Consider the following 13,966-nt stretch of genomic DNA (forward strand, 5'->3'; position numbering starts at 1 on the left):
ATTTCTTCTATCATCTCAGAGTCTGTTTCCTCTGTCTGACCTGGAGGTCGATAGTAGAGACCTATTTTTGTGTCTGCTCCGTTCTATCTGGGGATCTTTACCCAGAGGGACTCCAGTTTCTTTTTCTCCTCCGCCTTCCCTACTCCAGTAGATTCTACTCCTTCCTGGACATATAGGGCAATGCCTCCCCCTTTCTGTCCTGTTCTGTCTCTTCTGTAAAGCTTGTATCCCTGCAGTACTGTATCCCATTCGTTTTCCTCGTTCCACCATGTTTCTGTTATGCCAATGATATCTATTTCTTCGCGTCTTGCTAGTGTCTCCAACTTCCCCATTTTATTTCTCAGGCTTCTGACATTCGTGTACATACATTTAAGCTCCCTTTGTGCTGCCTTCTTGGACTATCTGGGCTTCACAGTCCTTATTGTGTCTTTCACGGCTTCTATTTGCGCTCCATTGTTGTCTCCCTCATATGCTGTAAGTTCTTCCCCTTTATCTGAGCGGATGTCTTTAGTGCCTGCTGTCCGGGCCATCGACCGGTTGTCGACTGTCCGCTCTCCCCTGATCTTCAGTTTAAAGTCTTCTCAATGACCTTCTTCATGTTTCCAGCCAATATTCTCGCCCCTTCTTTGGTGAGGTGTAGTCCGTCCTTCCTATAGTACCTGCTCCTTCCCCAGAACGCTGTCCAGTTGCGCACGAAGTCAAAGCCTTCTTCCTCGCACCATCGTCTCATCCAGGTGTTCATTTCTTGCAGTTCATCTTGCCTCTTTGCATCTGCTCTCGGTACCTGGAGAATCTCAGAAAATGCCACTGTCACCTCCCTGACCTTCAGTTTTCTTCCGAGTGAGCGGAGCTGGTTCTTCATTTTCTCCCTATCATACTTCCATCCACTCACGTCGTTGGTTCCCACGTGGATAAGTATAGCAGTGTCATCCCCTCCTGCGCTGTTTATGATCCTGATGATCCTGCTGGCCACATCCTTCACTCTTGCTCCGGGCAGGCAGGTGACCAGCCTGTTTTCTCTTCCTCCTGCGATGTGGCTGTCTACATTGCGTATAATGGAATCTCCAACGATGATCCCTATCTTCTCTATTCAAGGGTTTCTTGGGGGTCGTAAGTCTACATCCATGGTGTAGGTCCCGTCTTCTTTCTTCTGTGACACATCCCCAACCTCCGCTTCCGACTCTTCATCAATTGCAGCGATATCTCCACCCATCTCACCTTGGCCTTCTTCCTGGGTGGTTCGGGTACAGCTCTCCAACCCTGGGACCTCCACATGTTGCTGGTGAGCTTCCTCGATGAATTTCTCAAGTTCCTCGATCTCTTCGCTGGCACTGGCACTGGCTGTCACAAGCAACTTCTCCTGTTTGCTGGGTTCTTCTTTAAAGGTGAGGAGTTCTTCTAGTTCTCTCACTGTTCCCTCCAGCATACAGACTTGTGGTTTCAGGCTATTCAGCTCTCTGCACCGACTGCAAACTTATGCCCTAGTCCCCAAGGAGAGGTAGTCATACATACTGCAGCCAGTGCAGAAGACTGGAAAGCCCATCTTCTGGGTACCGTGGGCGATCATTTCCCTTCTTCCTTTCTGAGGTGTCTGGGCTGTATGTGACCCTTCTGTTTCTGTCGGTTGTGTGTGACCCGACTTTCTGTTGTCTTCCTGTTAGTAGCGAGTCTGCTTGTGCTGCTGTGTTTTAGGTGAGTGCTTGTTCTAGGTGAGTGGTGTGCAAGAAGGGTTCCCTGTTGTGGGGCTAGGTAAGAAAATACTTGTAACTTACGCTTATCCCAGGACAAGCAGGCAGGTATTCTCACTAGTGGGTGATGTCATCCGACAGAGCCCCGATACGGACGTCTCACAAGCATGTCTTGCTTGAAGAAACTCAGAAGTTTCGAGATGCCCGCACCGCGCATGCGCCAGTGCCTTCCCGCCCGATGCTCCGGGTGTGTCTCCTCAGTTCTTTTTCTTCTGCAGAGCTGAGAAGTCTATCTTCAATTTGCGCCCATTGAATATCTTTTTTGCCTTCTTTTTGCCGCGGGTTGAGTTCTTTTGGGCTCTCCTGTGCGTTTATTTCTTTCTTTGATTTCTTTTTTCAAAAAAAAAAAAAAAATTTTTCCTTCCGACTCCGGGTCGGCCGCGTGGCTAAGGCCCCGCGCCTTCGACCTTGCGGCGGAGCTTTTCCGGCCTATGTCCCGGCCGATTACCGGTTTCAAAAAGTGTAGCAAGTGCCAGCGCGCGATTTCGCTCACGGACCCTCATCGACGCTGCTTACAGTGTCTGGGACCGGATCACTTCCCGAAATCGTGCCGGCCTTGCTCCACTCTGACGGCGAGAGCGTTTAAGCGCCGCTGTCTGCTCTGGGAGTCCATGTTCAAGATGGAAGCTTCGTCAGATCCTGCAGCTTCGACATCGACATCGACGGGGGCTTCGACTCCTTCGGCGAAGCCCGCTGCCTCCCCAGCTGCTTCGGGCCTCCTGAAACCGGCATCATTCACCCCGGTTTCGGCCCAGGCTTCGGCGCCGGTGCCTTCCTCCGTTTCCTCGGAGCAGGTATCGACCCCTGCAGTTCCACCAGTGGTGCTCAAGGTGCCGAAAGCTGGCAAGCAGAAGCACACTGCACCTAAGGAGCGCGGAGACCGTGCGGAAGGGCCCCCTTTTGGTGTGGATCCCTCCATATCGGCTTCGCTGTGGTCCATTCTGGAGGCTTAGTTCGTTGAACTCATGCAAACCATGGGGCCTCGTCTGATTGCCACCATCCAGGGTGACCTCCCAGCTTCGGCTTCGAGGGGCGGACCGCCCCCTCCTCCTCCTCCCCGCCGTACGACCTCGTTGCTCGGCGAGGAGGAGCTTCGAGTGGTGTCCGGGTCCTCGAGGAGGTCCTCCGAGAGTGCTATGCCTCCTTTGGAAACGATTCCCTCGAGGAGGGCTTCTCTTAGTGATATGCCTCCTTTGGAGCCCATTCCCTCGAGGAAACCCTCGTTTAGTGACCTGCCTCCCTTGGAACCGATTACGCCGCACCATAATTCAGTGTGGCGTCCACCTTCGGGGCCATCCAGTCCGGGGCATAGCAGGAAGCAGGACGAGTTCTTCCGAACTCCCTATCAAGCCTGGGCGACGTCCAGGGAAGCACTGACTCTTCCACCTTTGCGATCGACGGCATCGAGTCCGATCTGCTCCTTGGAAGCGTCTGATCCAGTCTCGCACAGAAGGACTCGATCCCCTTCCAGGCATCGAGAGGGGCATCGGTCCAGGCATTCTTCGAAGCATTCCTCTCGACACTCCACCGTCTCGCCTCAGAAGAAATTGCCTCGATTGGGGTATGCTGCTTCGACTGGGTCTCCTCCTCCGGGCCCGGAGTTCGAGGACCCCGAAGTTTTCTACTCGTCCTGTTGCTCACAGGCCTCTTTGGAGCCTGAGGCTTCGTCTTCTTCTAGTCCGTCTCGCGGACCGGCGACGGCGGACCAAAAGTCCTTTTCATCGTTCCTCAGACAGATGGCGGATGACTTGGACATTACTCTAGATGCGGGGTCTCGATATTCCAAAGAGAATCTCGATACCATGCACTTGCCTCGGCCTCCGGCGGAGTCCTTGCGGCTTCCCCTGCATAAGCTCCTCGACCAGACCTTTATGCGCTGCTTCGAGTCTCCTTACTCTATCCCTGCGGTCCCTGGCAAATTGGATTCGCGGTACCGCACGGTACATCATAAAGGCTTCGAGGGTCCTCAGCTTTCGCACCAGTCCCTCCTGGTCGAATCCTCGCTCAAGCGGTCTCATCCTGGCCAGGTCTACGCTTCCATACCTCCGGGCCGCGAAGGCAGAACCATGGATAAGTTTGGGCGACGCATCTATCAGAATTCGATGATAGCGTCTAGAGTCCTGAATTACAACTTCCACTTTGCAACCTACTTGGAATTTTTTCTACCTGTGCTTCGAAAGTTCACTCCATACATCGAGTCCCAGGCCAGGTTTGAGTTTGAGGAAGTGGTTGCTTCGTTGTCCCAACTCCGACTTCAGTTGATGCAATCTGCCTATCATGCGTTCGAGCTCTCTGCCCGAGCGGCGGCCTGCTCGGTGGCGATGCGCCGGTTGGCCTGGTTGCGGACCATTGATATGGACCCGAATCTTCAGGACGAATCCATCGAGACTGTCACGAAGAAGTTGTCTGACCACGAAAAGTCCTTCCAATCTATCCTTCGGCCGAAGCCCAAGCCTCAGCAGTCTCGGCCTTCTCGTCCACCGTTGATTTATCAGAGGCGTTATCAGCCGAGGCAAACTCCTCCTGCGAGACAACCGGCGAAGCGTCAGCCTCCCCAGAAGGGTCAGCCTAAGTCTCAGTCGCCTGCTGTCCCTAAGACCACACAGCCTTTTTGACTGTCTCGTCGAGGGCCTAACCAACCTCGTTCTGCCTCTCCCTGTTTTTCCCATCGGAGGGCGCCTCCACCATTTTTATCATCGCTGGGAGGCCATAACAACCGACCTCTGGGTCCTTACTATCATCAGGGAGGGATACTCTCTTCATTTCCGTCGGGTCCCTCCGGACCACCCTCCAAGAGAGTATCCTTCCAACTTGACTCAGACCGCCCTTCTTCTTCAGGAGGCTCAGGCTTTGCTCCGGCTTCGTGCCGTGGAGCCGGTTCCAACGGACCAACTGAACCAGGGATTTTACTCCCGGTACTTCCTTGTCCCGAAGAAGACGGGCGACCTGCGACTCATTCTGGACCTCAGGGTCCTCAACAAATTCCTTGTCAAAGAGAGGTTTCGCATGCTGACACTTGCTTCTCTCTACCCCCTCCTCGAGCAGAACGACTGGTTATGCTCTCTGGATCTCAAGGAGGCCTACACTCATATCCCAATTCATCCGGCCTCTCGCAAGTTCCTCAGATTTCGGGTGGGACATCTCCATCTGCAGTACCGAGTGCTTCCATTCGGCCTGTCTTCGTCTCCCAGAGTCTTCACGAAGTGTCTGGTGGTGGTGGCCGCAGCACTCAGGAACCAGGGTCTTCAAGTATTCCCCTACCTCGACGACTGGCTAATCAAGGCTCCCTCGGCCTCGGGGGTCCTCTCGGCGACCCTGTCCACGGTTCTGTTTCTACAGAGTTTGGGATTCGAGATCAACTTCCCCAAGTCTCATCTACAGCCGACCCAGTCTCTGCCCTTCATCGGGGCCGTCCTGGATACCATTCGTCTCAGAGCATTCCTTCCTTCTCAGCGCATGGATGCTCTTCTTCATCTCTGCCAGTCTGTGTCTTCTCGCCAGACCATCTCGGCGAGACACATGATGGTCCTCCTGGGCCACATAGCCTCTACAGTTCATGTGACGCCATTTGCCAGGCTCCACCTCAGGATTCCTCAGTGGACCCTGGCTTCTCAGTGGACTCAGGTGTCGGATCCGTTGTCTCGACACATTACAGTCACTCCTGCTCTTCGGCAGTCTCTGCTCTGGTGGATGACCTCTTCGAATCTATCCAGAGGTTTGCTGTTTCAGTCTCCTCCCCACCAGAAGGTTCTCACAACCGATTCCTCGACCTATGCCTGGGGAGCGCATCTGGATGGGCTCCTCACTCAGGGTTTCTGGACCTGTGCGGACCGACTCCATCAAATCAATCTTCTGGAGCTCAGAGCCATCTTCAATGCTCTTCAAACTTTTCAACATCTGCTGCACGACATGGTGGTCCTCATTCGCACCGACAATCAGGTCGCCATGTATTATGTAAACAAGCAAGGGGGCATGGGCTCGGCCTCCCTCTGCCAGGAGGCTCTCAGAATCTGGGATTGGGCGATTCGCCACAACACCTTCCTCAAAGCTGTCTACATTCAGGGGAAGGACAATGTCTTGGCGGACAAGCTGAGTCGGCTTCTCCAGCCTCACGAATGGACCCTCCATTCCAGGCCCCTTCATCAGATCTTTGCTCAGTGGGGGACGCCTCAGATAGACCTCTTTGCGGCTCCCCACAACTTCAAGCTGCCTCTTTTTTGCTCCAGGATCTACACTCCTCATCGTCTCGAGGCAGATGTCTTTCTACTGGATTGGGGGAATTGCTTCCTGTATGCGTTCCCCCCATACCCTCTCATTCAAAAGACTCTGGTCAAGTTGAGATCGGACCATGTTGAGATCGGAGATTCTGATTGCTCCTCGGTGGCCCAGACAACCTTGGTTCTCCCTTCTACTTCAACTCAGCAGCAGGGAGCCGGTCCTTCTTCCAGTGTTTCCTTCGTTGCTTACTCAACATCAAGGTTCACTGCTTCATCCCAACCTGCAGTCTCTCCACCTGACAGCTTGGTTCCTCTCAACGTAACCCCTCACCAGTTTTTCCAGGCGGTGAGGGAGGTCTTGGAAGCTTCTAGGAAGCCTGCTACTCGTCAATGCTACTCCCAGAAGTGGTCTAGATTTTCTTCTTGGTGTGTTTCCAATTCTAAGGAGCCTCAACGAGCCTCTCTTTCCGCTGTATTGGGCTATCTTCTACACCTGTCTCAGTCTGGTCTCAAGTCAACATCTATACGAGTCCACCTGAGTGCTATTGCGGCTTTTCATCAGCCTCTACAAGGGAAACCTCTCTCTTCTCATCCTGTGGTTTCCAGATTTATGAAAGGACTTTTTCATGTTAATCCTCCTCTCAAACCGCCTCCAGTGGTTTGGGATCTAAATGTTGTCCTTTCTCAGCTTATGAAACCTCCTTTTGAGCCTCTGAGCAAGGCTTCCCGAAAGTTTCTCACTTGGAAAGTGGTTTTTCTGGTGGCCCTCACATCTGATCGCAGGGTCAGTGAGCTTCAGGCATTGGTGGCGGATCCACCTTTCACAGTTTTCCATCATGACAAGGTGGTCCTCCGCACTCATCCGAAATTCCTACCTAAGGTGGTCTCTGAATTTCATCTCAACCAATCCATCGTGCTTCCAGTGTTTTTTCCAAAGCCTCATTCTCATCCTGGAGAATCAGCTCTGCACACTCTGGACTGTAAACGTGCTTTGGCTTTCTACTTGGATCGCACCAAACCACACAGAACTGCTCCTCAACTTTTCGTCTCCTTTGATCCAAACAAGTTGGGACGACCTGTATCGAAGCGCACCATCTCCAATTGGATGGCGGCTTGTATCTCTTTCTGCTATGCCCAGGCTGGATTACCCCTTCCCAGTAAGGTCACAGCCCATAGGGTCAGAGCAATGGCAGCCTCTGTAGCTTTCCTCAGATCGACACCGATTGAGGAGATTTGTAAGGCTGCCACTTGGTCCTCGGTTCATACATTCACCTCTCATTATTGTCTGGATACTTTCTCCAGACGGGATGGACAGTTTGGCCAAACTGTGTTGCAAAATTTGTTCTCCTAAGTTGCCAACTCTCCCTCCATCCCATTGAGGTTAGCTTGGAGGTCACCCACTAGTGAGAATACCTGCCTGCTTGTCCTGGGATAAAGTAATGTTACTTACTGTAACAGTTGTTATCCAGGGACAGCAGGCAGCTATTCTCACGTCCCACCCACCTCCCCTGGGTTGGCTTCTCTGCTAGCTACCTGAACTGAGGAGACACGCCCGGAGCATCGGGCGGGAAGGCACTGGCGCAAGCGCGGTGCGGGCATCTCGAAACTTCTGAGTTTCTTCAAGCAAGACATGCTTGTGAGACGTCCGTATCAGGGCTCTGTCGGATGACATCACCCACTAGTGAGAATAGCTGCCTGCTGTCCCTGGATAACAACTGTTACGGTAAGTAACATTGCTTTTTGGTCTTTCTTTTGGGCGACCTAAATTCCTGGCTCCTTAAGGCTCCTTCGCAAAGGCGAGCGCCTTTGCCGCTCGCCTTTACCGCACGCTGAACGGCCGCACGCCTTTGGCTCCCTTCCTGTTAAGGGGGAGTCGGGGCGATGACACTGATGATGCGGAGGGGGTGGGCTGAGCTTCCTCTCGCCGCTACCCGCTCCTCTCCGCCGCCGCTGGTAGCTCTCTCCTGCCCTTACAGGCTCTTCCCGGCTTCTCCCCACCGGCTGCTTCTGCTCCTCTGCTCCTCTTCACCACGCGGCTGCAGTGGCCTTCGCAAAACGCTTAAAAGGAAACTAAAAAAAACCCCTCACTGAATGTCGCTTGACATCCAATGCAGAAAAAGCAGTTATTTTCCGTAACAGGTGTTATCCAGGGACAACAGGCAGATATTCTCAATATCCACGGAGCCGACATTTTCACAAGCAGACTTGCTTGAAGAACTTTTAGAAAGTTTGTGACTGCTGCACCGCACATGTGTTAGTGCCCATAAAACATATTTACCCTCTCCAAGGTAGAGAGAACGAGAGGGCACTCTCTAAAGTTAAAAGTGGATAAATTCCGTACAAATGTAAGGAAGTTCTTTTTCACCCACTTAGAGAATAGTTAAGCTCTGGAACGCGTTGTCAGAGGTTGTGGTAAGAGCGGATAGTGTAGCTGGTTTTAAGAAGGGTTTGGACAAATTCCTGGAGAAAAAGTCCATTGTCTGTTATTGAGAAAGACATGGGGAAAGCCACTGGTTTCCCTGAATCGGTAGCATTGCTATTCTGTGAGTTTTGGCCAGTTACTAGTGACCTGAATAGGCCACCATGAGAAAGGTTCTACTGGGCTTGATGGGACAATTGGTCTGACCCAGTAAGGCTATTCTTATGTTCTTACATGAGCCAAGTATAGGACAATTAAGCTATTGTAACATCACTGATGAGGTTGGCTCTGAGGCACTTTGGAATGAGGCATTATGATCTCGGCTCTGGAATGTTGCTCATTGGGGTTCTGAAATCTTGCTATTCTTTGAGATGGCTGGAATGTTGCTACTCTGGATTTTCGCCAGGTACTAGGGACTTGGATTAGCCACCGTGAGAACGGGATACTGGGCTTGATGGACCATTGGTCTGACCTTGTAGGGCTATTCTGATAGATAGATAGATAGATAGATATCTATCAGAATAGCCCTACTGTATATATATTTCTGAAATTTTAAGACTCTCTTCAGATTTGTCCATTGTTGATGTGTACTGTCCCAACCTCACTTTCTTTGTTGGTATATGTAAATATTTGACATTCAGTGCAGTAATCTGTTCTGTTACAGCAATTTTTTTTTTCAAAATATGCATCATCTTTGGTATTTGAATCTATGTCCTTCTGGTTCTAAACTCTTTCTTTCAAACAGCAGCTCTCCTTTCTCATTTAGCTGAAGAGCACACTCTTTCAGTCTGGTTGTTCACAATACTACCTTTGCCACCCTGTCTTGTCAGATCTAGTGATAAGAGCCATAGGCATATGCTACTTCAAGTCACTGCTTGCCAGAAAACAATTTTGATGCTGTGCCTGGTTTATTTCTTTTGACTATGAACTCTACACCAGTTTATAGCACACAATCTGTTTTGTTCTCATCCATGTTTGTAGGACCTGCAAAAAGTCCTCTATATTGATGAAAATGTCCAGTGTTTAAAAGATCCAGTAGGCCTACCAGAGCAAGTTGAGAATGGAGCATCCAGAGTCATGAAATCAGGTGTCCGAGTGATACAGATCAGCCCAGATGGGCAGCATCTGGCATCAGGCGACAGAGGGGGAAACTTGAGGCAAGCTATCTCTTGTGTTCAGTATATCATGTTAAATACTAGTATCTCCCTTTATCTGTTACGCAGAGTTTATCTGTTAGTAACTGGTTGGGGATGACAACAGGATTTTTCTTACAGCGAGTTATAACTCAGCTTGACTGTGATGATTTACACCGCAAGGCTCCAGCGGCCTCTCCGCTTCAGCATAGCTGCAATTAATTTTCTTTTGTTAAAGGGAAAAGCAATGGTGAGCGAGCACTCTAGTGAAGCATTCAGCTAACCGGTCCATCCGCCATCTTGGATCATGTCCAAATCCGTTGTGCTGGTTCTTCTGAAGCTCGTATGTCGACATTTCTGAACCTGCAGTTGTTGGGTAACGGTGAAAGGAAGAACTTTGTACATCTTGTCATAGCAAATGAGGAAGACTGGTCTGTGAGAGTATGCCCGAGGTGTATGATTGAATTTTGTGTTAAATTTGGAAAAAGCAGTAATGAAACTCTTGAAATGTTACGCCAAGCTTATGGCGGTGAAACAGTTAACTGTGCTGCGTATTCTCATAGACATGTCTTCCTCATCTTCCACGATGAAATATACAAAATTCTTCCTCTCACTGTGACCCAGCAATGAAGACTACAGTACTTGAACTGCAGGTTCAGAAATGATATGAGCTTCACAAGAGCCAGCACAGCACTGTCACATCTTCTTGGAAAGAAAAACAGGCAGTGTCATTACTTTTCAATCAGCCCTTGTAAAATCAGCAAGAAAATAGAGAGCATAAAATGAGAAACATTTGTGCGTTGCACATACCTATACAAGCTCTAGGCGACATTACAGAGGAAGGGGTTAGAAGAGAGAGTAGGGAACACTATGGAGGGCAGGAAGGATTGGAGAGGAGAGAAGTATGTAGAATATTTCATAGAAATTCCTAACTTTACAGATAGGAGCACCATCTATGTAAATGATATGTAAATAAATTAAAGTAATATGTAAAAAGGAATAGAAGGAAGGAACTGTTAAACAATAGAATTCAGTTAATAAAATAAAAAGAGAGATACAAGATGGCGGCGGCATGTTAGCCATCGAGAGCTGGAGATCATCCTACCTTGCATACCTTTCGGTCGTGATCTTATGACCGCGAAAGTTACAATCTCTCTTCGGAGAGATTAACAAGAATGCCTCACAGTAAACGCAAGGGGTTTGTCCTTCTACATTCGGGCAGGCTTCGATAGACTGGTTCCTGACGAGCTCACCGGCCTTAGCGAGGGATGGAAATATCCCTGCGGTTGCTCCAGTGGAGGGAGCCAGCGGAGCCTCAGGGCTGGAAACATCGTTGTCCCTCCCAGAAGTCCGTTCACTGCCTAATCTGGCTCAGGAGAGCGTGATTGGTAAGAATGCTGAGGACCTGATGGATCTGACACAAGCTGAAGGAGGACCCCGCGCTCTCCAGGTCGCCGAGTCAATATCGAGAGGAACAAAGGGAACCGACTCCTCTCTGGCAACATTGCCGAATATTTGGAGAGTATTCCAAAAGTTAGAAGTTGCAGCAACTAAATCTGCCAGTGGCATCTCTAAAGTCGTGAGTAAACTGGACGGATTGTCTGAATCAGTTCAAAATAATAAAACTGAAATGTACTCTAAACTGGCTCAAAAGTCTACAGAAATTGCCTCTTTACAAAATATTTCTGCTACAGTTGTCAAGGATAGAGTTCTTTTACAAAGGAAAATTGAACAGCTGAAGAATTTTAACCGGAGGCTTAATTTACATCTTATTAATTTCGAAAGTTAGTTTTATCTTCACCATTAGATTTGTTCAAGAAATATTTGTTAGAAAATTTCCACTGAAATGATGCCTCCTATAAACAGAATTTATTATTTGCCTAAAAGAATTGATAAATCTGAAAATCGACAAGAAATAGCCCAACAAATGGATTTTAATAATTTAACAGATATATTAGAGAATTCACAGGTGGAGATTGAATATCGTGGAACTTTGGTTATATCTTTAATCTTTGAACAGGACTTAAACTTAATTATGAAGGCTTTTTTTCGATCTTCTCAAAGTTTCTTTATGGGCCAAAAATATGGATTTTTCCCGATGTTACAAAGGTGACTCAAGACTGTAGAAAATTATTTTTAGCAATGCGGGAAGAAACAGTAAAAATGGGGGCAAATTTCTTATTAAATTACCCCTGTAAGTGTCAAATAAAATATGCTGGGATTAAATATGTATTTTTTGTACCAGAGCAATTTCGACACTTTTTGGATACAAAAAAAGTAATGAATGAATGAACCACGGCTTAAAGAAAAATAGGCTGGATTAATTCACGTTAAGACTTTTCCTAATACTTGTTTATTTTGAAATAGGATCTCCCTATCTTACTTTCTTGTTTCTCATTTAGGTTTTATTGAGGTCTAAGAAAGAGTTTTGGAATACTTGAGTTTTACATGATTTAGTTTTAAATTTTGTATTTAAATGCATGTAATTAATGTTTAAATGTTTTTCTTTGTAAATTTATATATACATGCTTTGAAGATTTATTAAGCTCTGATTTACTGTATCAAGTGGATCTTATAAAAGATTGAAAATTAATAAAATATAAATTCCAAAAAATAAAATAAAAAGAATTGGGGTAAAAACAATGGAGCAAAATTTAAAATAATTCAAAACTGGAAGAAAAAATTGAAAACCAAAATCAAATAAGTCTGGCAGAAGTCCAATTTCCTGAAGCAGCTCTTTTGCCTCAGCATATTTTAAATAATCCCAATGGCAAAAGTCCAGATGGGACAGCTATCAGCTCGGGCTTTCCAGCTGCTGCTGCCCTGACTTATTGCTTCCAGGCAGAAGATGCACAGAGATAGAAAAATCCAGCGCCGGGCTGCACTGCTCTCGGTGGGCAGCAGATGCTTATAGGCAGCTCACGAAGAATACAGCACTCTGCCTCCATCGGACAACCGGGAGGAGGAGTCCATGGCACGGTCCCACTCCACGGATCCGGAGCCACCAGCTCCTCCCCAGTGAGAGCAGACACTGGCAACAACCAGCAGTGATCAACCATGCCTCCACTGGTCCCACCTCCAACAACGATCTCCCCGCAGCGATCTCCAGTCACCACACTCAGGTAGGAAGGGCCTCTGCTGAAAATGAACCATTCCAGGCCTTTAGTTTAGTAGACAGTTATGCTGTGATTCTATAACTGTCAAAATTATCCTATCCAAGATGTTTTCTGACTTCCCCAAGTGAAAATTAAAAGATAAAAGTACAGAACATAAGCAGTGCCTCTGCTGGGTCAGACCAGGGGTCCATCCTGCCCAGCAGTCCGCTCACGCGGCGGCCCATCAGGTCCAGGACCTGTATAATGATATCTATACCCTTCTATCCCTTTTTTCTTCAGGAATTCATCCAATCCCTTCTTGAACTCTGATACCGTACCCTGTCCTATTACACCCTCTGAAAGCGCATTCCAGGCATCCACCACCCTTTGGGTGAAGAAGAACTTCCTAGCATTGATTCTGAATCTATCCCCTCTTAATTTTTCCGAATGCCCTCTCGTTCTTGTAGTTTCAGAAAGTTTGAGGAATCTGTCCCTTTCCACTTTCTCTATGCCCTTCATGATCTTGTAAGTCTCTATCATGTTCCCTCTGAGTCTCCGCTTTTCCAGGGAAAAGAGCCCCAGTTTCTCTAATCTTTCAGCATATGAAAGCTTTTCCATACCTCTTATCAATCTCGTTGCTCTTTTCTGAACCCTCTCATTGAATCATTGATTGTAATGTAATGTAATGTAATTTATTTCTTATATACCGCTACATCCGTTAGGTTCTAAGCGGTTTACAGAAAATATACATTAAGATTAGAAATAAGAAAGGTACTTGAAAAATATTGGAAGAAGGCTTTACACACCAACAGATAAGTTTGTGGACACTATTTTAGTGTGCATCAGTCTCTTTTGGACAGTTCCATTCTTTTTATCTTTTGACATTTTTTGTGGTTTTGTTGTTCCCCTGTTTTTGTGCTCTCTTAAGTATCGCCATATCCTTCTTAAGGTACGGCGACCAATATTGGACGCAGTACTCCAGATGTGGACGTACCATCGTCCAATACAACGGCAGGATGACCTCTTTTGTTCTTAATAATACCTAGCATTCTATTCGCCTTCTTAGAGGCCGCTGCACACTGTGCCGACGGAACCCTGTAAAACTATGAATAAGGTAGATGAAAGGAACAAAATAAAGTAGAAACCAACAAAATAGAACTAAAGACTTAAAAAATATATATATATAAGAGAGAGACACTGAAGCCCAGGTCTTACTCAGGCAAAATTCTAGAACAGAAAAAATGTAGTTAGAAAAAGCAATATTTAAAAGTCAGTTGGAGCATACTATCTACTAAGCTTCTGCCATCTCTGTATCCTAGAACAGCATTTGTGATCAGGCTTCTTTTCCAGTTTA

At 47.8% G+C, this 13,966-nt stretch overlaps 1 protein-coding gene across 7 annotated transcripts in view; it reads left to right on the top strand.

Moving 5' to 3' along the window:
* The window catches only part of LOC117365282 (WD repeat-containing protein 62-like), a 442,332-nt gene that overhangs the window by 151,595 nt on the left and 276,771 nt on the right, over positions 1 to 13,966 (top strand). For all 7 annotated transcript variants that reach the window (XM_033955506.1, XM_033955511.1, XM_033955512.1 and 4 more), the window contains one exon: positions 9,366 to 9,541. In XM_033955506.1, the coding sequence (XP_033811397.1) occupies positions 9,366 to 9,541 (176 nt within the window). The remainder of the gene's footprint in view (positions 1 to 9,365; positions 9,542 to 13,966) is intronic.

This window comes from Geotrypetes seraphini, chromosome 8 (assembly GCF_902459505.1).
Source record: "Geotrypetes seraphini chromosome 8, aGeoSer1.1, whole genome shotgun sequence".
Taxonomy (NCBI): domain Eukaryota; kingdom Metazoa; phylum Chordata; class Amphibia; order Gymnophiona; family Dermophiidae; genus Geotrypetes; species Geotrypetes seraphini.